This window comes from Raphanus sativus, chromosome 3, assembly GCF_000801105.2.
Source record: "Raphanus sativus cultivar WK10039 chromosome 3, ASM80110v3, whole genome shotgun sequence".
Lineage (NCBI taxonomy): Eukaryota > Viridiplantae > Streptophyta > Magnoliopsida > Brassicales > Brassicaceae > Raphanus > Raphanus sativus.
In genome coordinates this window covers 12516596-12539854 of record NC_079513.1, presented here as the reverse complement: position 1 = coordinate 12539854, position 23259 = coordinate 12516596, and the positions used below count along the sequence as shown (strand labels likewise).

Here is a 23259-nt window from a genome sequence, read left to right as displayed (position 1 = left end):
GATTCGAAGATGTTGCAACTAGAGTTTGTTTCTGGGACCGCCAAGAGATCGCGGTTCCACCAATTGTAAAGACATAGCCGGTTTGAGATCGAGCCTTATGAGGATCTGATAAGTATCCTGCATCTGCAAAACCAACCATACCAAACTCGGGTTTTCTAAAATACATTAACCCTAAATCAACTGTACCTTGTAGATAACGGAACAAATGTTTTATTCCGTTCCAATGCCTGTGAGTAGGAGCAGAGCTATATCTTGCTAAGAGATTAGTTGCAAAAGCAATATCAGGCCTGGTACAGTTTGCCAGGTATAATAGCCCACCGATAGCACTCATATAAGGTACTTCAGGACCTAATATCTTCTCGCTATCTTCGCAGGGTCTAAAAGGATCACTCTCAACATTGAGAGATCTACCAACCATTGGAGTACTCAAAGGAGTCGCTTGATCCATACGAAAGCGTTTCAATAACCTTTTCGTATAGTTTGATTGATGCACAAATATTCCTTCTCGGAGATGCTCTATTTGGAGCCCAAGACAAAACTTTGTCTTGCCGAGATCTTTCATTTCGAACTCCTCTTTCATATGAGTTCGAGCATCATCAACCTCCTTTTGAGTTCCAATCATGTTCAGGTCATCTACATATACAGCGATGATCACAAAGCCAGATGACGATTTCTTAACAAAAACGCAGGGACATATCGCATTGTTCACATATCCTTTACTCAAGAGATAGTCACTTAAGCGATTGTACCACATGCGTCCGGATTGCTTTAATCCGTATAGTGATCGCTGTAACTTGACCGAACATACCTCCCTAGATTTTTCTTTCAATGCCCCTGGCATTTTCAATCCTTCAGGGAGTCTCATATATATATCATTATCCAACGATCCATACAAATAAGCTGTCACAACGTCCATGAGATGCATTTCAAGACTTTTTGACGCCGTAAGGCTCATCAAAAATCTAAATGTAATTGCATCCATTACCGGGGAATACGTTTCCTCAAAATCAACTCCCGGTCTCTGAGAAAAACCTTGGGCTACTAATCGGGCTTTATATCGTGTTACTTCATTCTTTTCATTTCTTTTTCTCACGAATACCCACTTATACCCAACAGGATTTATATTCTCAGGCGTTATGACAATAGGTCCAAAGACATCTCTTTTATTCAAGGAGAGTAATTCAATTTGAATGGTCTTCTTCCACTCCTCCCAATCATGTCTTTTCTGACATTCTAAAATGGACCTTGGATCGGGATCATCACTTTCGTGATTGATTTCTTTGGACACAGAAAAGGAGAACATTCCATCAACATCTTTTATTTTATTTCTGATCAATAACTTTTGATCAAGGGCGTAGTTGATGGAAATCTCATACTTTTCTGTTCCCTCCTCGTCATCTGGATCCTTATCTTTATTTGGTTCTTCTTGAACCTTTTCATCTATGCCTTCTTTCAGACATTTTTCAATATCAGATTCTTCTGGAACCTTTCCACTTTTCTCAACCAATTTCTTTTTCTTTCGGGGATTTTTATCTTTAGAACCCGCTGGTCTCCCCCTCTTTAACTGAACCCCAGGTTCATTTACTTTGTTTCCATCAGTTTGTTCCCCAGAAACAACAACTCTTGATGGAACATTTTCAGCGGGTATATATGATTTCGTCACCCTTCTCGTATCTGTGAACGCATCTGGTAACTGGTTTGCCAATTTATGCAAATGCACAATTTTCTGAACTTCCAGCTCTCTTTGATTCGTAGGGGGATCAAGGTGTAACAACGACTGTGTACACCAAGTAATCTCTTTAGGAATTTCTCTAATTCCTCCCCCTAATGCTGGAAATTCTTCCTCATTAAAATGGCAATCGGCGAATCTTGCCGTAAACATATCACCAGTTACTGGTTCCAGATATCTTATAATACTTGGTGACGTATAACCCACATATATTCCCAATCTCCTTTGTGGGCCCATTTTTGTTCTTTGTGGTGGAGCTATCGGAACATAGACCGCACACCCAAAAACACGGAGATGGGATACATCTGGCTCTTGCCCAGATGCTAATTGTGATGGGGAGTACTTATGATATGCACTCGGTCTCAACCGAATCAGTGCAGCTGCATGCAAAATAGCATGACCCCATATAGAAATTGGGAGCTTTGTTCTCAAGACTAACGGTCTTGCAATCAACTGCAACCGTTTTATCAATGACTCGGCCATGCCATTTTGTGTATGCACATGGGGAACTGGATGCTCTACATCAATCCCCATTGACATACAATAATCATCAAAGGCTTGCGATGTAAACTCACCAGCATTATCAAGCCTTACTTTCTTAATGGCATACTCTGAGAACTGCGTTCTCAGCTTTATTATCTGGGCAATGAACTTTGCGAAAGCCGTATTTCGTGTTGTCAAAAGACACACACTTGACCATCTAGTAGATGCGTCAATCAATACCATGAAATACTTAAATGGCCCGCAAGGTGGGTGAATCGGCCCACATATATCACCATGTATTCTTTCTAAAAACATTGGTGATTCATTGCCTACTTTTGCTGGTGATGGCCGAGTTATAAACTTTCCTTGAGAACATGCTTTACATGTAAACTCGCCCGTTTGCAAAACTTTTCCGTGTTTCAACGGATGGCCATTCGAGTTTTGCACTATCTTTCTCATCATGACTGAACCAGGGTGTCCTAGCCTCTCATGCCAGATTTTAAATGTATTTGTAAACTTCATGTTTACCACGGCATAGGACTCAGTCATGTTTATTTTTGTACAATATAGTCCAGAGGATAACATTCTTAACTCTTCCAATATATTTTTCCTCTCGGACTTAATGCAAAGAAACTCAATGCCATTTTTACTCATAGTCTCAATATGATATCCATTCTTTCGGATATCTTTAAAACTTAACAAGTTTCTATGAGACTTGGGGGAATACAATGCATCATTTACTTCAAATATTGTTCCCCCTGGCATTGAAAATTTCGCTCTACCAGAGCCCATAATAATCTTTGCATTACCAGATATTGTACTTACGCTTCCAGCGTAATCTTTCATTTTGAGACTGGAGAAATATTTTCTATCTTTAATTATCGTGTGCGTTGACGCACTATCCGCCAAGCACATATCTCCATCCATAGTCTCAAAGTCTGGCATTCTTTCTGAATTTAAAATATTTATAAAACATATATTATTAAATATAAACATGAAAACATAACATCTATTTTACAAAACAAAAGATAACGATACTATAATACAGTAAACTTATATCACATCGATCTTATATCACACATCGATGTTTTCTGGCTCAACCAGAAAATCTGATACGTCGAGATGAGTATCATCATTTGAATCATGAAAGGATGGCCCGGGTTCATCAGAGATGAAATTCGTTTCACCTCCACTTTTCTCTTTTCCCTTTTGGGATTCTCTATACAGATCGGCTAAGTGTCTTGGCGTACGACAAGTACGTACCCAATGACCTTTCATGCCGCATCTGTAGCAAACCTTTTCTGTTTGCCTTTTATCATCCCGGCCCCTTTCATTCTCTTGGGAGTCCTTTTTATTTCTTTCATCATACGGACGGAATCTTCTTCCTCGTCCTCTCCCACGACCATGATTTCGACCTCGACCACGTCCACGTCCTCGTCCTCTCCAATTATCATAACTGGATGATGCAACATTCACTTCGGGGAATGGAGCAGATCCAGTGGGACGAGCTTGATGGTTTAACAACACGAGTTGATTATTTTGCTCTGCTACAAGGAGGATTTGCATCAACTCCGAGTAACGCTTAAATCCATTCACCCGGTACTGTTGCTGCAGGACTACATTTTCAGGATGGAACGTGGAGAGAGTTTTCTCGATCATATCATAATCACTTATTTTCTCTCCACATAACATCATCCTTGAAGTAATTCCGAACATAGCGGAATTAAACTCACTTACACTTTTGTAGTCCTGGAACCGGAGATGGATCCACTCGTGTTTGGCTTTTGGTAAGATCACATACTTCTGGTGATCAAACCTCTCTTTAAGAGATTGCCAGAGGTCCCCGGGATCCTCTTTCGTAATATATTCATCTTTTAAACCATCATGTATGTGGTGTCGTAAAAATATCATGGCTTTAGCCTTTTTCTCATCCGACACCGTTTTAGTATTATCGATGGTTTCCAAAAGCCCGCTACCTCTTAGGTGCATTCTTGCACCTACTGCCCAGGTCATATAATTATTTCCCGTAATATCCAGGGCATTAATTTCGAGCTTTGTCAAATTCGACATGATTACTGTATCATAGAATAATAATATAATATAGACGAGAATAAATGCATAATTTAAATGCAGAAATTAAAAGCATAAAGTAAAAGCAAAAAATAAATTGCGTAAACTTAAATTACAGAAATTTAAATAGCATAAATAAAATTGGGGGTCCAGCCCACCATATGATCCAGGAGTCTTAGACTTCCATATTTGATCATTTTGAAAGGTTCGAGGCGACATAGTCGGCCATATTAACCTTTTCTTTTAATCAAGGTTCGAGGAGGCTTAGCCTTCCATTTTTGACCTTTTATTCACGGAGGTAAAACCTACCACGTGTTTCTCTGATCGTGAAGGCCTAGCCTATCTTAACAATCAGTCGGGGAAGGCAACACCTATCATCCCGGAAAATAAACGGAGAAGGCCTAGCCTCTCACTCCGAAATAATAAATAAAAATTTAAATAAATTAAATATATTTAAAGACATAAATTTAAACATCACCTCGTTTCCTTGGTTTAAGAATGGTCGGTATAAAAGAGCTCGTCGTGCTGATAACGTGTTGTAAAATATTAAATATATATATTGTGCTTAACGTTTGGAAAGAGAACAAAGACAAATATGCAAAGAGTAATTTTTATTCTTCTGATCTCACGTTCATATATTACAAATGAAAGGGGGGATAGCTATTTATACTGATAGGAAATTCTTAAACTAATGAAAGTCGGTCAAGTACGTCGGTTGACACTTTGGATAATCATCAAATTTTGATATTATCTGTAACAACCAAATTTTTTGTTGACAATCTTCATGAAACTCATTTTCTCCCATGGATTGTACTGATATTATTTGAATTTGTCCATCGATGAACGAATAGTTGAATCATTTGGAAAAATGTTAAATAAAATTTAAAAAGGTTTTCCATTATAATGTTATTGTTCACTTGTTGACACAAAAAAAAATATATCGTCAACTTGTGACCAGAATTTAAAATACATATTAATTTCTAAAAACTCCAACAGGGAGATGAATAATAACCGCAGCCAAACGTAAACCACGTTCTTGAGCTAGTTTGTTAACTAACTTGTTTTCCGAATTAATAATATTAATATGTCATATATCGTGTGAGTTATGATGAGATGATGATTATGGAACTGATAGGGAAGGAGGGGGAAAAAAAGGAGAGGAAATAACACGAGTGACATGGTGATGATGTCTTTGGATCTTTCATTTTCACATTTTTTTTGTTAATTTTTTTCTTACTTTGTTTATCAAAAGTGAAAAAACATATACTGTAATAAGGTGATTGCTTTTGGGCAACACCTTATTTGTTCACCACTACGAGACAAATTAAGACTGTTATTGATTCCTAAACATATTGTTCAAGTAAGCGAACCCCGGTCCAAATTTCACCGGCCACACGGATATGAGTTATTGCTTTCGACTCATTTGAATGCCCTGGAGAGGGTCTATCCGTGGGTTGTACCTCCACCCGGGGGTTAGGCTTGTGTCATCATTGACCCGGGTTTAACCCTTTATTTGGTCCAAAAAAAAACATATTGACCCTTAAATTTGAGAGTGTGGCCCTGTTTCGTTTGGTAGTCGCTAGCAGTCAGCGACCAATTTCAGCGACCAAACGTTGTTCGTTTAATGGTCGCAGGTTCAGCGACCGATCGGAGCGACCAAATGCTAACGACCAGCGATTAAAAATTTTAGATGCTAGAAATTCTAACGGTGGAATCAAAATCGTGCGATCAAAAAAAATTTTTTAAAAAAAATGGTCGCTGAGATTAAACGCACGACCTCCAAACAAACACTATCAACGATATTAAGTCGCAGTTGTTGGTAGCTGATTCTGATCGCTGACGCTACCGACCAGCAAACGAACATGGCCACTTGTGTCAAATTTTTTTGTTAAAGATAATTAATTATATTTCATAAACGTTTTTTTTTCATTACATATATCAATTAATGGCAAATAGGTGAGAAAACCCACAGCAAAAAAAAACTATTTACCCACTAAGAAGAAAATGTCTTTTTTTTTCATAAAAAATGGTTTTACCTTTTTACCCAGAATCCAAATAATGTAAATAATTTTTTTCAATGCGGATTCAATGTAAATAGTTACTTTTCCCAATTTAAAGAAAAGACCGTATCAAACTCGTTAAGACAATTTCAAATCTTTTCAAAAATAGATTTCGTCCACGAGAGAATCTTATCAACTTTGCATAATGAACAAAATGATTTATTATATAAGAAAATGTTTGTTAAAAATGCATTTGAGGGGAAAAAAATTAGTTCGCCCTACCGCTCCTCTCAGACCCGCTTCCCTAGGTGAGCCGCTTCCATGGATCTTCAACGCTTCAGCAGCCTCGATCAACCTTCCTTTCCCTGAAGCTGCTCCTCTCCTCCTCCATGACTTCCATGGTCATAGCTCCTCCGCCGTCGCGACCCAGACCTCCTCCCGATCCTCCGCCGCGTAAGCTTCCCCTACTTGGTTCTCTCTCCCCGTTTGAACCGTTGGAACCACCAGACCCTCCTGACCCTCTAGACGTATCTCCTGCTCTTCATCGTTTCACCTTTACCTCGCCCAAACGCCGTCTCTCCTCCGCCTTTCATCTCACCTCAGTTCTCAAGTTGACGCGACGGCCGCTACCTTCCTCGTCTCCTAAGATGATGAATTTTCTCCCTCCGGGGAAGATCGATTCTACCTGGTTCTGGTGTAGAAGAGGCTCCGATAACAGTCCTCTTTGCTCACTGCTCGCTAGATCTATGAGCCTCAAAGGCTCTCAGCACTACCACCGAACTCTCCTAGCGAGGAACCTCCTGTTCGACGAACCACCAACCAAACCCTGTTCATTGCAAACACCGTTCGTAGCTACACATACCGGCGACTGCTCACCGTATCTCAGCGTTTCAGACCTCAACGACCAACGGCTCAGCCTTTGTTCCATCAAACCTCTCTTGCTCCAACACGGTAATGCTGGAGTGGGCAGACTTTGTGTGGATGCAATGCTTGTCCCCTCGGAAGTTGGTGTCAATCCCATCTCTTTGTCCGCAAGTACAAAGAATCCTGTCACTCCACTGTCGACATACTTACTCCTTTACCTTAGAAGACAGCTTCTGGAGTCTTTAAAAGACAGTCAAAGTATGCTCAATGGTGTCTTTGTCAATTATTTGGCTGTCTTTGTCTCTAATGGTGCTGTACATTATTGGAAAAAGATTTGGGAGATGAAGACTCCGATGGTTGAGACACAAAGACAGTATCGTTCACGGCTGCCTTACTATGTGTCAAGATTTAATGGATTCTTCTCGGAGCCCACACTCAAAAGTCAAAGCATCAAAGAAGCATATTTGAAGTTAATTGGTGCTTTTGTTGGTTTTTGGACGGTCATAGCTCTCATCAAACAAACGCCAAGTGCTTCTACATCAACAAGCTTACGCACCTCTGTGTTGCATATTCTGGAGAAACAAAAGCTTATTTCAAACAGCCTGGTAACTTCCTCTCGCCAAGACAGAGAGAGATCTGTTTTACAAATTCCCAGTAGTCCCTTAGCCACCTTTCCAACAGCATTGGCTAGCCAAATTTCCTCATGCCGGGGCCATGAGAGATCGTCTTTTTCCATCCTCCTCCTTGTTGGAGTGAACCTTTCCACCAAAATTCCTCTTTATGAGAGGTACATGTCTCTTGGTGTCAAAGCCTATGAGTACTTTCGTTTTCTCAACTGCTTGTTATCTTGTGTGATGGTCCGTTTGGGACCGGAAAATTCAACGAGACTCATCCCGGTGAGACTCGAAGTTGTGGAACGCTCAATGTCACGATATACGGTGACTATTATCAAGTCTGAAAACTTTGAAGGACGCAGATTATTTGCGTGTGGCTCCTTTGATAAACTTGGACACTCTATCAAACTTCCAAAGTTTGTGTCTCTATCTTTATTTGCTTTGTTCTTGATATTTTCAAAAGGATCGCATATTGCTTTGTTCAATGTTGCATTTGTCCATGTAACCTTTTAAGTTATTAATGAAGAATGTTTTACAAAAAAAAAAAAAAAAGACTTTGCCTCTATTATTTTCATTGGCATTTGGTAATATTCGCATATATGTAGAGCATATGTACACATGTATGTTATGTTATTCATTTATTTGGTGAGACTTGAGGATAGTTGAAGACAGGTCACTAAATAGAAACATAGTGGGTGTACTGGTGAGCTCACTATCGTTATCTCCATACGTAGTAATAATTATTAGATGTTGGGTTAGTTTTCTATTTTCTCATGATTTTAAGGTTTGAATTTATGTAGACAATTACAACACATTTTCTCAATTTGATAGCAGCCCATCGATGAATATATTAAATCGAGTTGTCAAATGACGACAGAAAATATCAAAATAATTACCATATATTATATAATCCTTATAAATAAAAATCCAAATGTAACATGTAACCGTTTGGACGATACTATGACTGACGAATCACAAGAAGGTGAATTTCTGTTTGTCATCTTCTGGCATGCAAACCTAACTACGTACAGACAAGTAATTAGTCCAACTTAGTTTGATCAAAAAAAGAGAGTCCAACTTACATTTTAAAACCTATGATTTTGAGTGTATATATATATTGGTTGCCATTATATTATAAATGGTTGCATCTAATTGGAAGTTCTACTACTGTATACTATATATATATATATATGAATATATATATTTCTTTATTTGCAATTGTGTAAATCTAATAATACATCTAATTCCATAAAAACAGAACCCTACGTACGAAATCTATATATTTATTCTTCTTTGGTGTAAATCTATATATTTCTTTATTTGTAAATTTAATAATACATTTAATAAACAGAACCCTATGTACGAAAAAGAAAGCAAATGTGTGGATTGTAACTCATGCGAGTCATCGCTTGTATATTTGTTAGAGCAATTAATCAGATTTATTGATTTTAAAAAAATAAGAAGACTGCATGTCCATGATCAGCTTAAATCCCGTGGATAAATTATTTTAAGTTTTGCAAATAGAACGCATTTACTATCTTTACTATTCTAAACTCCGAATATTTAATCGAAGCAGATCTTCTATCGTGAATAATCTTGGGAACTGTGAGATCAAATGTTTAAAGACAATATAATGAATTGATACAGTCGTATTTAATTTATAGTACTGCTTAATATAATATCTAAAAAAATCATTTGTTGTATTAAAAATATAAATTACACCACACACAAAAAAAAACAACAACAGAAATCGGAGTGCTCAAGGGAATCGTGATTAGATACTTTGTGTGTACAATCTTGCTTTCCTCTTTTGTCAATATTGTGTTTTCTTTCTGCGTGGTTCAAGTTCACTTCCTTTCACGATCATTGACACTTTCCAGATGTATTTTTAACATGCTTCAGAATTATATGTATTTTGCGAATTATATATTGTTTTTTTGGGGCTTTATAATCTAATCTACGGCTAAAACAAGTAGTGATACTTGTAAATTGACATCCTAAGTTTAATACAGAATTCTAATGTATTTTGTTTGATACATCTGATCGATTATTACATTATACTAGTTCGTACATGTGAAATATATGTTACTATGGCGGTATGGCCTATGTACTTAACCGACTTTGTGCATGCACGTATTTTTGCGTTCTAGCGTAATTGCGTAAACAAGGAGGGCATATTTGTGTATTAATTTATTATATATATATATATGTATATACATTGTTGTAATCGTAGTTAGCTTTTTTTTGTCAACGTATACGTAATTAGCTTAGATTTCATAGTCGGGGATTCCAAATCCAGTTCCATAAAAACGTGTTTTTTAATTGGGGTTTAACCAGCCGGTTTGATTATTTCGATTGATGAATAGTGTTTATAAGTTTTTTTTAAGAATTGTATGTAATACAAACATAATTCTACCTTTCATTGTTTTTGGTTTTCATATATTTAATCAGTAACTTTTATACGTTATGAACTGAGAGACAGAACCAGAATGGAGCTAAAACATGTGATCTTTATCTTTAGGAATAAAGTGGGCTAAAAAGAAAAAGCAAGCAATTAGAAAGACCAAACTGAAAGCAGTAGCAGAAGAATACTAACACCAAGACGAAAATGTTATTCAAATAATTAACTTTTTTTCTTCTCAGCCAACTTTAAAGGAATAAAAGGTGAAAAAGATCATGTGCGGTAATACCAATGAGGCAATGATCATGTCTTGAGATAAAAGAATATAAAGAAGAAGAAAAAGTAGGCAAATAATTCTTCCATTCCAAATTAAAAACTTATTTCCAAAGATAAATAGACTATTCTTTGTATTAAATCCAAAACTGTCCTTTTTCAAAAAAAAAAAAAAAATCCAAAACTGTTTTTAAACCAAAATAAAATACTAGAACGAAACTTAATGTAGTGAGTATATGTTAGTCGGAAACGTGGTTCTGCGATCAATTAATATGCTATGCTGGTACAGTACTCCAAAGCTGTATAATATACATTTACCTCAAGATCGATGAAGAATGAAATGATTCGTGTTCTTTGCTTTTAGATAAGGAAATGCCTGTTAAACTACACTTCCCGTAATACAGACACAACCAAGGAAAGGGAAGCGGACAAAGGACGCATTCCCATATGTGCATGTAATCAAATATCATTGAATTTATCCATAACCAATTTCTAACTTATACGTAGGGTTTGCGAGAAGCCGTCTCGAATCTAAGATCAATGAGAATCTTAAAGCGCAAAGTTGTTTATACACATTTAGATAATACAGCAACTGGTAGAATGAAAAGCAACAAAATGCAAACAAAAGAATTGTGGATATTGAAGAAATTATGAGGTATGGAGAACAGTTTAAATTGTCCTTAAAAAATTCTGTTATGTACTTTCTACAAGTGTTCTAATATGTTTTTTTTTTCATTCAGCATGATAACGGGAAAGATTACGGCTGTAACTGAATGTTAATAAAAAGAATAAGTGGAATTAAAGGAATGATCAATGGAATCCAAAAAATGATAATCAGTGGAATCCAAAGGAATGAAGTATTCTATTTGTTCCAGAACTATTTTTTACATGAAATAATTTTTCAAAGAATGTTGATATTTTTTTTTGAATTGAAAGGAATAATATGGAATGAGATGGAATATTCATTGTTTTTTTTATTGCAACTGGTGAATATTCTGTGGAATGAAAAGGAATTAAGTATTCAAAAAGTTTCTATTCCAAAAAATACATTACAGTTGCACCCTACGTTAAATGAATGTGAGGGCTGAAAACTTATATTTTCCTCTCAGTCAAATTATCGAAGTTCGATTCCATTATGGTTGAGGAAATTATCTATTCGACTTTGAGTAGTATTGTTCTTGTTCTCGGTTTTCGTTATCTTTAGGTTTGGAGACTATACAAATTCTCACCATTTCTCATAAAAGAAACAAAAAGAAATGATTAGTTCAAACTACAATACATTTTCTTTTCTAAAATGTATAAAACGAGACATGAAATCTATATAGAAAAAGCCTCAAGTAGTGAAAATAAAAAAGGATCAAAAGTCTTGCTACTCCTCTTACTCCAAAAACCAACAGCCTCCAAATCTGTGTTTAAAAAAAAACGAGATATGAAATCTAATTACATTTTGCATATGATTACATCTATCTATTACTATAAAGTATGATGTATCTCTCCTGTTGCGCCACGTAGGACGACACGTCAGTAATTTGGTCGTCGAGCGGTTAACATGTGTCGGTGTTAATGAAACGCGGAGTTGTGGATTCCAGGTTTTACTTGGGCTTGAAGCTCATTATTTGTTCGCGGCCCAGAGACGACCTAACTGATCTCAAACTCTAATCTTTCGTGGTGAACGCGTCTATGTTCTTCGTTTATCTCCGATCGGCAGCGTCGGTGGCGATGCAGTTTCATTGTCATATTCATCTCGATATTTATCTATCGTTGGTCATATTCCGTCGGCGACGCAGTCAAGAAACGTAGGTCGTTACCACTCTTCCTGCGACGGCGACCGATGGCGTTTGAGCTACTTTTGACCATCTGAAATGGCCTGAGTAAAGGCTCTGTGTTTAGCCTCATTGATTCATTCCCCCACTATGTCGTCTTCAATGCGTATATCGATCTGAAAGACGGTGGTTCCAATATTAGTGTGTGAGAGTTTCACTCTTTATCTCATCTTATCTTAGTAGTTCTTATTTTTTCTTTGATCTTCTTCCTCTTTGTTTATTGTGCAATATATGAAAGTAACCAAAATTTCTCTCTTTGTTACATAGTTTAGTCAATGTTGTTCTGATACTTCTTTTGTGTGTTTCAGTCTGATACGAAGCTGGAGAAACGCAGGAGACCAATGCTCTAAAACTGGTGTTTTGTCTGATGAATTCAGGTCTTCTGATCATGTCTATTTTTCTTTTTGTTAACTCAATTGCCTGTTCTGATTAACTTAAATGTTTCAGTTATTCAAAATGTTTTATACTCTCCAAACTCGGATGACTGGTGTTTTTAAACGTTCTGAAACCAACAATGGATTCTCGACACATTGTGTGTCTAAACTCCATCAACCACGATCTGACAGTTATGATGGTGATTGTCGTTTCAGTGTCTGCTGTCTGATGAACTCAATTGCAGTGTTTAAGTTTTTATAGATAACTGATCGGGACTGTTTTTGTTTGTGCAGAAGGATTCATCTTCATCTTATGATCAGAAGGATAAAATTCTTGACGATAAGATTCAAGGAGAAGAAGCTTCAGAACCTTGCCCTACTGGAAAGAGAAGAAAAGAAACTGAAAGATCAAGATCTGCTCTTCCACCAAAACCAAGGAAATTAGTTGCACATAAGGTAAATTATGTGAATTCTGTACCCAAAAAAAGAAGATGATCCTACGCAAAGCAATTTTTGTTTCTGGGAATATTCATAAGCTGATGAAAGTAGCATTTAAAATACGTACTGTACGTGTTCTCCATGTGAAAGAACTTAGTGTAATTTGGTTCCTTTTTGTATTTGATTCAGCTTAAGTTACAGTAGAAGGGAAGGCGTTATCGGAAGCTCAAGGGCTTTTCTTTATAGAGACATCGGCTCTGGACTCATCAAACGTGGCAGCTGCGTTCGAGACGGTTGCGAAGGAGATTTACAACATAATGAGCAGGAAAGTGATGAGCTCACAGAACATAAGCAAGCAAGATCCTGCCTCGTTCAGCAATGGCAAGAAAGTTGTGATTCCATCTGAGGCACAGGGCGAGTCCAAGAATGGAGGGTGTTGTTCTACGTAATTAGAAACTGTTTGATTTTTTCTTTGTCCATCCTGCTGCTGCCATGAATGTTGAAATCTGAGCTGCTTTGTGTTGTGGTGTGGAAGTGTTTAGGTGTAGCAATCTGTAAATTTTCCATTGCAGAAGCTTTATGTACATTTTCCATTGCAGGTTGTTTGTTACTTAATGAAACTTCAGGGACACACACATATTTCAATAAAGAGACTAATGTAGGAGAGGTCCTCTTTTACAAGTAAGTAGCATGGTGGTTATATATGCATTCATACATATATACTAATGTGACCAAGTTATTGTTAAACTACACAGGTTGGTTTTCACAGACATGGACTTCTATCAGCAGCTCCACTTCTGAAAAAGGAAATGTCAAGGTTGAGAGCTTGATTTAGTGCTGTGTCATCAAATTTACTTTAGCATCAATGTTGGTTTTTAATATTAAGGATGTGGTGTTTGCATCTGTTTTTTTTAAGCTTTCTTAACCATCTGCATTTTCTGAATTTTTTTGTAAAATTCTGTTTGGTTTTACGGTTTGTACGATTTGTTTAAGTTAATGCAAACCTTAATATTTTTCCCAAGAATACTATCCATTATCAAGAAAATATTACCAACACTTTGAGACATTCTATAATAATATACTATCGGGCCTAATACGTTGTTAGGACCGGCTCATTCATTAACATTCTATATTCGTGCCTTTATTACTTTTTGTTTCTTATTTCTCCGTTCCTTTTTATTACTAAAAATTACAATTAATTATATAAGATATTAACAAATATAACAAATAAAATCATACAAAGAAACAAACAAATTGCCAAAAAAAATCTCCATTGTTAATAATATCAAGTACTAAACATTCTACAAAACAACTACAATAACTTTGAATAAGATTTTCTAGGGTTAAGATAAATCAGTTTCAGCTGAACTATAGTGGAAACTGATAAAATTGACACAAAATTACATCTTTTACATATCCCGATCAATCGAATCCCGCCCGTAGGGCGGGTCTACCCTAGTTTCTTATAAAATGTGGAACAACGAGGTCCAATATTACAAATGGGTCACAGTAGTAACGTCACAGTACATTTTCATTACGTGATGATGCTGAGCTGAAATTAAATTTAGGTTGGGTTTTGATATTAACAGACCTCAGATCTCAGCCCACAAAGTCATTTAGGTAACACAGTCCGTTAGCTATCTAGAGCAGCACCATCCTCATCCATATCCATTCAATTACAAAAACATAATAGAGTTCTCTATTATGATTTATGCCTAACTAAAAATGTATATGAAACAAGAGAAAAAGGCTAACCTCTAGCTTTTAACTTTCGGCTGTAAGACGATCCATTGATTGTCTCAGCTCTTTTACTCTAAGATCTGCTCTAGAAAGCAAAGCCTGATTCCAAAAAAACATAGCGTCAAGACTCAATAACAAGTTTTAAACACAGGCACCAGCTTATACATTCGATGAGGCTGTAAGGCAACACTGACCTCTTCGCTTAAGAACATTCGTAGAGTATTGTAGTAAACAAATCTTCTCGTCTCTGCAAACAAACATAGCAGTCACTAACAATATCATCGGAGATTGAACTCTAGGGAGTAGTATAATAAGACTATACTTTTCAGAGCAAAGATCCCAACACCAAAGGCTAAGGTTCCTGACATTAGCGGATGAGATGCAGCAACGTTTACACTCTCTGCATTATAAAAACATATATGATGAACAAGACTAAAACGACGTAGTATCCAGGAACTGTAGAAACAGACCTTTAATCTTCGTAAATACCACGTCCTCGTAAACGCTATACTCAGAAGCAATCTCTCTAATACCAGTGGTTGAATAGTTTGACCCGGATTTTGACCCCCAAAAAGAATAGTTTGACCCGGATATAAAAGTTTCAAATTTGTTTAATTTACAATATAGGTCCCTGAATTTTTGTTTAGTTTCTAATGTTTCCCATTTATTCATTAAATGTTCAATAAACCCCAGAATTCTACATTTCACAGGTTAACAAACACGGTTTAGTCCTTCATTAATCTCCTCTAGCAGGGTTCAGGTATTAACATTCTTCGAATTTAGCTCATGTGAATATGAATCCTTCCAAAATTATAACGATGGTGCTCTGAATGTGTAAGATGTGCGTACAAGTGTATCCCTTAACTTCGTAATGAAACTTTGAATGTCAAATAAACTTAATCAAAATTAAAACATGAGTTAATAACTGAACACTAGCAGTAGTTTCAAGCCTCTCTCTCTCTGATCACTCACTTGACAAAGTAGAGCTTGCCCATGACATGAAGGACAGCGACAAAGGCAATGAAACCGATGCTCATGACAAGGACGACATTAGGGGAGATCTTGAGACCGGGTGCGTCATCCGTGTAGAACTGAAGCATGGATCCTGCTGCACCACCAGAGGCTCCTCCTCCTCCACTTCCACTAGGCTTCCTCCTACGCATGCTAGCAGCTGCGGCTGCACTTCCTCTCTGTGGAGCTCCACTTCCCACCATCCCTTCTTTAATTAACTGAAACACGTGCATATAAATGAAAAGCATAAGTAGGTGATGTCGTATTTTATCTAATGAAAACAAATCACACATAAAAGTCTATGTGAAGATGAACGAGCCATTCAACAAATTCAATGCTAATGCGACATTCTCAAAATCCCAGCGAATCAGTTTCTAAAACATGAATTGTGAAACTAGACGGATTCAAGAGTTGAGCAATTCAAACTTCTCAATACGTCTGAATGTGAACACGCGAACATGCTACAGAAGAATCGTATCAAATCGGAGATCGTAAACCATAGAACAACGCGACTCAGGTTTCAACACCGAGATCTCATGATCAGATCTACACTCTTATCCAACCACAACAACAGATCTAGGGATTCCTGAATCACGACATCATTGAATCACACAGATTCACCGGAGAGTGGACCGTACATCAACGAAAACCGAATTAAAAAAAAACACTCACCAGATTTGGCTTTAGAGATTCTGATGTCGACGAGAACGATAACGAGACGAAGAGATGTTCGGGACCTTTTGTGTTGGAGTTGACCGGCCTCTTGATTTTTTTATAACACGGGTTCTTCTAGCCACGCACTTTGTATCATATCAGCCTATAAACTAGCGACACCTCAGCCTAGTTATCAGGCTGTTTTCTCAACTTGAATGAAACGGCAGTTTTGGATATCACCAGCTTAAGGCCCAAAAGGTAGGGGTGGGCATTTTATCCGTGAAATTTGATTCGATTCGTTATTCGTTACTATTCGATTCGAAAATTCTGAATATCCGTAAGCTTCCGAAGCAAAGCAAATACTAAAGTTCAATATCCGTTAATATCGAAGCAAATCACAAATATTAAAATTTTAGGAAACGAATATCCGATCTGATCCGTCAAGTATATTTTGATTATATTTAAAGTTTTAAATGTTTAAAATTATATAATTATTATTCTAACATATGATTTGATAAATTCTATTCACACTATTACTTATACAAAAGTATTACATAAAAGGAAAAGAAAACATTTATGACAATTATTATTTTTTTCTTAAGTTTTGTATTATAATTGTTAATTAAGTTTAAAAATTTACAAAATATGTAGATTCACTATATCTTTTAATTTTTTTATCTTTTATATCATGTAAAAATATATTTTACAAAACAAATTTGTATCAAATTTTTAAGATTATTTGTAAAAAAGTTTTATAAACATAACGACGTTTATTTACTCATCCAAATTAAAGAAGCATATTTCTAAAAAATTTCATTAATATTTATAATTATACAAAAAAGTTTAGATAAATATTACTTACTGAAAATTATTAGCCAGTAACAAAATCTAATACTCCTAGAGATCAGTGCAACTAATGTTTTTTTAACTTGTTTAGTTATTTCTCATTATCCGTGTAACATATTTATTAATAAAAATTACATAAACAAAACTAATGTTTTTACCAATATTATTATTATTAAATAAATATAACTTATGTTTACATATAAACTTTAATAAAATCATATAAAATATAAGTAAAAAAATAATAAAATTGAAGTAAAAAATAATAAAATACAAGTAGAAATTATATAGAATTTAAGTAAAATATTATCTTTTTAAACGTAAGATTTTGTATTAACAATTGATTTTAGTAAATCATGATTGATTATGGTGAAAATGCTGGTAATATATTAACAAATATTGCTATACAATTAATTTTATAATATCTTTAAGAACTATTAATTCAGTTCAATTAATTAAAACTAATGTTATAATTTACTATGTATATAGTAGGGTGAACCTTAATACAAATTTATTTTAAATGTTTACTTTATTTTTAATAAAAAGTATCATTAATGTTCATACTTTTTACACCAATTTTAACTATTTGTTTTACTATTCATTTTCGAAATGATATACTTTTCTAATTATAATAAAAACTTAGAATGTAATTATTTACTTTTTCTCATATATTTATTTTAGTTTAACTACATCAATAAGTCATGTATATTTTTAAAGAGAAATTACCAAAAATACTATTTTCATAGTAACACTTTTCATGTTTACACTAACCACTTTTACCACCACTTTTAATGAAGGATTTAGATTTGAAGGTTTATGATTTAAAGTTGAGATTTGATGTTTTAGGGTTTAGGGTATATATTTAGAATTTAGAATTTGAGGAATAATAGTACCTTCAAAGTGGTATTTTTGAAAATTCCCCCATAATTAATTGTTAAGATAAAATATTAACTCCTTGTGAATATAAAATAAGCAACTTAGTATTTTTGTACTTATATATACTAATATATACTAGTATATATGTATATATTATTAATTTATAATTTTAATGTGATATATTGAATTTTCTGAAATTTTATTTTATTATCTTATCAATTTGTGTAATATTTTAAACGGAACCAATTCGGAACAATTTTTTTTTATTAATTTATAATTTTTTATCAGTTTATGGAGTATTAATTTATAAATTATATATTGTATATGTTTACAAATGCTTTATTATTTTTATCTTGCTATGAAAAAATAAATTCTGTCATGTAAGCAATTAGCATATCAGAACCTGTAGCCTAGCTACTACAACACATTTGGTTACTCAAAGACACTAAAACCTTGTAAACCATATCAAAACAACCATTTCCTAGCTTTTATTTACGGCCATGGAAAACGTTTCTAAATCCATCAATGGCAGCTCCATCTCCTTTGTCTCATGCATGATTGAGTTTGATCTGAAGTTCATGAAACATCAATTTACATACATATAAAAGTTGAAAGATTTTAAAATTTCAGTGTAGTAAGGGATAAGTAAAAACAAATATGTTTTTAGATGACAAACTACACAGAACCGGATCTCTCATGTTCTAGAGATAAGTTCTATAAATAAATTTTCCATAACAAAATGTAAAGCAATGTGATAGGTGGTGGTATACAACTTGTAAATGTCAAAAATAGGGCTTGGAATAAAACTTAATGGCAATAGAGTTTGATAACCGAGTCCCCGCCTGCAGTGAATAGCCATGGCTGCCTTGGATGAAACTTGCAGTCCAAGACTCCTGCCATAAAACAAATCAAAACCCTCAATATGGATTAACCTCTTAAAGAATCGAAGCATATATGATAATGAAGAGTAAAGACTGACCTCCTTTTGAAGAATGGCCACTTAGAATCTCCAACGGTACAATCAAAGGATTCTCATTCAGATCACTATACACCTTTCCATGGAACACGTAAGCTGTTGAATCCTCAGAACACGAAGCAAACAACGGATACGAACGGTGGAACCCCACGTTAGTAATGTCTTTAGGATGGTTCTTGAGAATCTTGTAAGGTTTCGAAGACAGGTCCATGTCAAACCAACACATCTTCCCTTCTTTGCTTCCTACTACAAGATTATCACCACCGGGATGAATCGCCATTGATGAGATTTCTCTCAGACCTGTCTCAAGCTTCTTTATAGGCTCCCCGTTCTTGTGAAGATTGTACACACGAACGTACTTTTTTGTGGCGATGATGAAGATGCCACGGCGATTGGGATGAAAAAGTGTGCACACTGGAAGTCCACGCATCTTTATTGGGAGCCTTTTCGTTGAATGTGCTGAGAGCTGGTGTATTACAACACCTCTCGTTTCGCCGCCTGGCATGACTGCTGAGATGTAGTCTCCTCTTGGATGCCAGTCAACATATGATAGGTTCTGAAATACATAATATTAAGAAACCAAACCAGTTAAAATCAATGTTCTTAAAACCGGGTTAGAAGCTAACCAGCTAATTATTTGGTTCAAACCGGGTCAATAACCTAGTTCTATATATTTTTAATATATAAATTTAAAAGAAATTTTAGTAAATATTATACCTAATTAAAATAAAAATAAATATTAAATATTAAATAAAAAAATATGACTAGATTTTTAGTTCATTTGATTAGTTTATGATTTTTTAAAGTTTTATCCTGTTCAATAACTCTAAGAACCAATCCTATGTTGAACCAACCCGGCTGTGTGATCGGTTCATGGTTGGTTTTTGGACCAACCACATTGGCTAAAGTATGTTTCCATGTAATAAACCGACCTTAACTGCAAACAAGGACTTTTAGCAAATGTGTACCTTGAAGTGACTTATCTTGATCCCTCCATATTTTTTATCTGGAAGCCACTTTGCAATTGCTGCAGCTATGATAAAATGGTACAAGATACACACAAAAAGGAGAGAGTTAAAAATCATTTTCTTACAAACATGTTGGTGAATATTCTGAGACGCTTACCAGCTTCATCAAGTTCTGGAAGGTTATTATCTAAGCGAAGCAGCTCTTCAATCCTTTGTTGTTCCTCCTCAGTGCCAAGTTCAGTGTTCAGGAAAACTAAATCTATTCCCCTACAAATGTGGAATGTGATGGTTTCAGAATATGGAAGCTGATAAATGAGCAATAAAACTCTCAAGATCGTAACTCACATGGCGACGGCTAGAATGGGAGAGTCAGGAAGAGGATTCCAGGCAACACATTTAACAGCTTCATCAAACTGCCAGACCTTAAGACACCTACCAGTCTCCACTTCCCATATACGAACAGATCCATCAGTTGAACCTTTGAAGAACAGGAAAAAAAAAAGAATATAAAGATTGGCATCTTGAGAAACAAAAGAGGAGCTCAAGAAAATTGGATAAAGACAGTAAATGATATTACCTGAGGCTATCCACTGGCCAGAAAGTTCAGTGGATATGGAAGTAACAGGTCCTGTATGTCCTTTATATTCAAGGTAACAGGAGTTTGGATAAGGTCTAAGATCCTTCCTACTAGGCAGCTTAGGCTTCAAAGATTCAGGATCGATGTTTATCTAGAGAAACAACACAAAACAAAACACACTGTGAGATTAAAAACACACAGAAGAAAATGAGATGATCAAATTAAGTCCTCACTCTCTTCTTTCGGACTCTGGGACATAGGTATAGATCCAAGCAACGGTCAAAAGACTCCTTAAGTGCATTCTCATATGCTGGGATGCTTCTCAGAGATGTAAACCTATTGCACATATAAATCTAACCATAAGGCTTTAGCTAGCAAAGATAAAAAAAAATTACAAATATTAAGCGATGCCTTTTATACACCTTTTAGGGATAAATTTTGGACGATCTTCCTCATACATCAATTCATAAGAGGCTTTCTCTTCCTCTGTTGGAATGTACTCCAAAGAAGGATTGTATGATTCCTCGTGTCCTGAAACGCCAAGTTCAACACATTAAAGACTTTCGAATTCACAGACAGAATAGAAGCAGAATAGACAGAATGGTCTGCAAAGAGTTAGCACCTGGGAGTTTTAGTTTTGGTGGAGGAATATAAGTCAAGTGCTTGCTCTTTTGATCTGAAGTTGAATCATCACCCCATAAGAGGTACACATTAGGCTCCTCTTCAGGCTTATCAAACTTGATCAGCCCCTTCCTTATCGCTCTAACCAACTTAACAACCTTTTTGGCTTCCCATTTTGAAGGGATGAACCTCCGCTTAGGTTCCGGTGCACTGGAGAGCGGATGTATCGCATCGTCCCATTTGAACCAATCAAAATAAGGCTGACACCAACAACAACAAGAGAATCAATCTAAAATGTCCAAATGTATCTTGAGATAAAGAGCTACACAAACGTACCGCATATGGATCGAAATCAGCATGTGGAGCTTCCCCTTTGAGCATTCTACGAATGAGTTTGCTTTCTTCCTTAGTCAGCTCCACTTCCTCATCATTATACTCATCATAAACTTTGCGCCTAAATTGTTAACTACTTACATATCAGCATAGTGTTACTAACTAATATACCAAAATGTAACAGAAACAGACCAGTTCTTGGAGTCATCCATAGTAGCAAGAAAAGAGTCAAGCTTGTCTTGTTTCTCCTTCTTGGTGATCTTCTTACCAGTGATGTCGTAACCGATATGTTTCTCGTCTTTGTACCACTCCAATGGAACATCCCCAACTGTATTCCTTGGAGCAACCTAACAGATTAAAAAAAAAGATCAAAAACATAGTAATATAATAATTTATAATGTTATTGAGGAGAGGAAGGAAGCATCAACCTCATCTTCTGATGAATCACTCTCTTCTGCTACTTCCCCTTGCTCAGAGCCTTCATCATCATCATCACTCCCATCTTCTTCCTCACCATTCTCACTATCTACTAGCTCACCTTCATCATCTCCATCTTGTGTATCTCTGTTTGAACCATCGTCCTCCTCGGAGTCGTCGAAGATACCGGCGTCGAAGTCATCTGAGTTCAGAGAGCCTGACAAGCTCTGAACACACAGAGAAAGAAGTTAAACCAAATGTCACAAGAAGGAGGTGGAAGCAAAAGAGAAGGAAGAAGAATACATCTCCGTCGTAGTCGGAATCAATGCCGGAGTCTAAGAGGAGGTCTTCTTCCTCCTCTTTCGAGCTTTTCGCTTTCTTTGCTGATACTTTTTGTTCTTCTTTCTGTGATTTTACTAAAGATACGATTTTTCTATTGGGTTCTTTCGTTTGATCTTCGTTAGCTGCTTCGCTCTTCTTCTTCGTCATCGGAGCTGACAAAGAGGGTTTGGTCTGAGGAAAAACCTCTGTTTGCAGTTACAGAGGAAGCGGAGGAAGACGATATAGGGTTTTAGGTTTAACTCTTATGGGCTTAATTATCTTAATGGGCCTTTCTTCAGCAAGTTCTCTTATATGCTTAGTTATGTTGCATATGTTTAAGAGTGAGAGAATGCGGCGAGAGAAGAGCAACGTACACGATATTACAAGAATAAAATGGAATGGAAGAATGCTAAAGGCGTGTATGATACAATAAAACCAAAATTGGTTTTTGGTTTTTGTTGAAAAAATCTCGAGATCAAGCTCTCTTAATGAAGTCCTTATTTCATTCAGTCAACTATGGACAGATAACAAATATTTAATTAAAAAAATTTAAATATTTTTTTATTAGTATGAGCCCAAGTGATATATATTTATGTTTTCCTTATATTTTACGCCTTTTATCAGTTGACTTCATGAAGAGTGTTGCTACTTCTATTCGCTCATCAAACAGTTTGATTAATATGTGTAAAAGTGATTACTATCTATGAACCCAATGTTACATGCTGGAAACAAGTAACACGTATATATATATATGCTTACTATACTTTATTAATAATGAAATATTAATATCAAGTTCTAACGTGACAAGTCAACTGAAAATTAATAGGAGTGGTGAGTTTTTTTTTTGTTTCTT

At 35.7% G+C, this 23259-nt stretch overlaps 4 protein-coding genes and 1 long non-coding RNA gene across 6 annotated transcripts; 1 reads left to right on the top strand and 4 right to left on the bottom strand.

The window, feature by feature from the left end:
* Window positions 1-3286: 3286 nt before the first annotated feature.
* LOC130509984 (uncharacterized) lies at window positions 3287-4282 on the bottom strand. Its single transcript, XM_057006321.1, has one exon. It carries the CDS (start codon window positions 4280-4282, stop codon window positions 3287-3289), a length of 996 nt encoding a protein of 331 aa, XP_056862301.1.
* Window positions 4283-11648: 7366 nt separating this feature from the next.
* On the bottom strand, window positions 11649-15557 carry LOC108845914 (uncharacterized). Its single transcript, XM_057004497.1, has 5 exons — window positions 15280-15557; window positions 15132-15209; window positions 15004-15056; window positions 14825-14908; window positions 11649-11840 (listed from the first exon to the last, which is right to left on the bottom strand). The coding sequence occupies exons 1-4, from the start codon at window positions 15479-15481 to the stop codon at window positions 14834-14836; spliced, it is 408 nt and encodes a 135-aa protein (XP_056860477.1). The 5' UTR covers window positions 15482-15557; the 3' UTR covers window positions 11649-11840; window positions 14825-14833.
* On the top strand, window positions 12049-14066 carry LOC130508989 (uncharacterized). 2 transcript variants are annotated; one of them, XR_008943140.1, is made up of 6 exons: window positions 12049-12402; window positions 12566-12634; window positions 12705-12831; window positions 12926-13087; window positions 13259-13750; window positions 13825-14066. It is a non-coding gene; the product is annotated as an uncharacterized LOC130508989 (long non-coding RNA). The 2 variants fall into 2 exon arrangements; XR_008943139.1 differs by having other exon boundaries at window positions 12566-12831.
* Window positions 15558-15698: 141 nt separating the features above from the next.
* LOC108845772 (protein transport protein Sec61 subunit beta) lies at window positions 15699-16647 on the bottom strand. Its single transcript, XM_018618948.2, has 2 exons — window positions 16493-16647; window positions 15699-16038 (listed from the first exon to the last, which is right to left on the bottom strand). The coding sequence occupies exon 2, from the start codon at window positions 16021-16023 to the stop codon at window positions 15778-15780; it is 246 nt and encodes an 81-aa protein (XP_018474450.1). The 5' UTR covers window positions 16024-16038; window positions 16493-16647; the 3' UTR covers window positions 15699-15777.
* Window positions 16648-18799: 2152 nt separating this feature from the next.
* Window positions 18800-22655, bottom strand: LOC108847950 (ribosome biogenesis protein BOP1 homolog). The gene is made up of 13 exons (XM_018621332.2): window positions 22389-22655; window positions 22097-22312; window positions 21861-22015; window positions 21672-21789; window positions 21337-21595; window positions 21137-21245; window positions 20948-21050; window positions 20715-20865; window positions 20483-20615; window positions 20295-20404; window positions 20138-20202; window positions 19173-19725; window positions 18800-19086 (listed from the first exon to the last, which is right to left on the bottom strand). Exons 1-13 carry the CDS (start codon window positions 22572-22574, stop codon window positions 19001-19003), a joined length of 2244 nt encoding a protein of 747 aa, XP_018476834.1. The 5' UTR covers window positions 22575-22655; the 3' UTR covers window positions 18800-19000.
* Between the last annotated feature and the right edge of the window lie 604 nt (window positions 22656-23259).

Bases quoted from the DNA above. Each gene is read 5' to 3' on its own strand.
- LOC130509984 (XM_057006321.1), bottom strand. From the start codon at position 4,282: ATGTCGAATTTGACAAAGCTCGAAATTAATGCCCTGGATATTACGGGA.
- LOC108845914 (XM_057004497.1), bottom strand. From the start codon at position 15,481: ATGAATAAATGGGAAACATTAGAAACTAAACAAAAATTCAGGGACCTA. The intron at 15,057-15,131 runs GTATAGTCTTAT...GTTTGTTTGCAG, and splicing joins TGGGATCTTTGCTCTGAAAA to AGACGAGAAGATTTGTTTAC. The intron at 14,909-15,003 runs GTCAGTGTTGCC...TTTTGGAATCAG, and splicing joins GAATGTTCTTAAGCGAAGAG to GCTTTGCTTTCTAGAGCAGA.
- LOC108845772 (XM_018618948.2), bottom strand. From the start codon at position 16,023: ATGGTGGGAAGTGGAGCTCCACAGAGAGGAAGTGCAGCCGCAGCTGCT.
- LOC108847950 (XM_018621332.2), bottom strand. From the start codon at position 22,574: ATGACGAAGAAGAAGAGCGAAGCAGCTAACGAAGATCAAACGAAAGAA. The intron at 22,016-22,096 runs GTTGATGCTTCC...TTAATCTGTTAG, and splicing joins GTGATTCATCAGAAGATGAG to GTTGCTCCAAGGAATACAGT. The intron at 21,790-21,860 runs GTCTGTTTCTGT...TTAACAATTTAG, and splicing joins ATGGATGACTCCAAGAACTG to GCGCAAAGTTTATGATGAGT.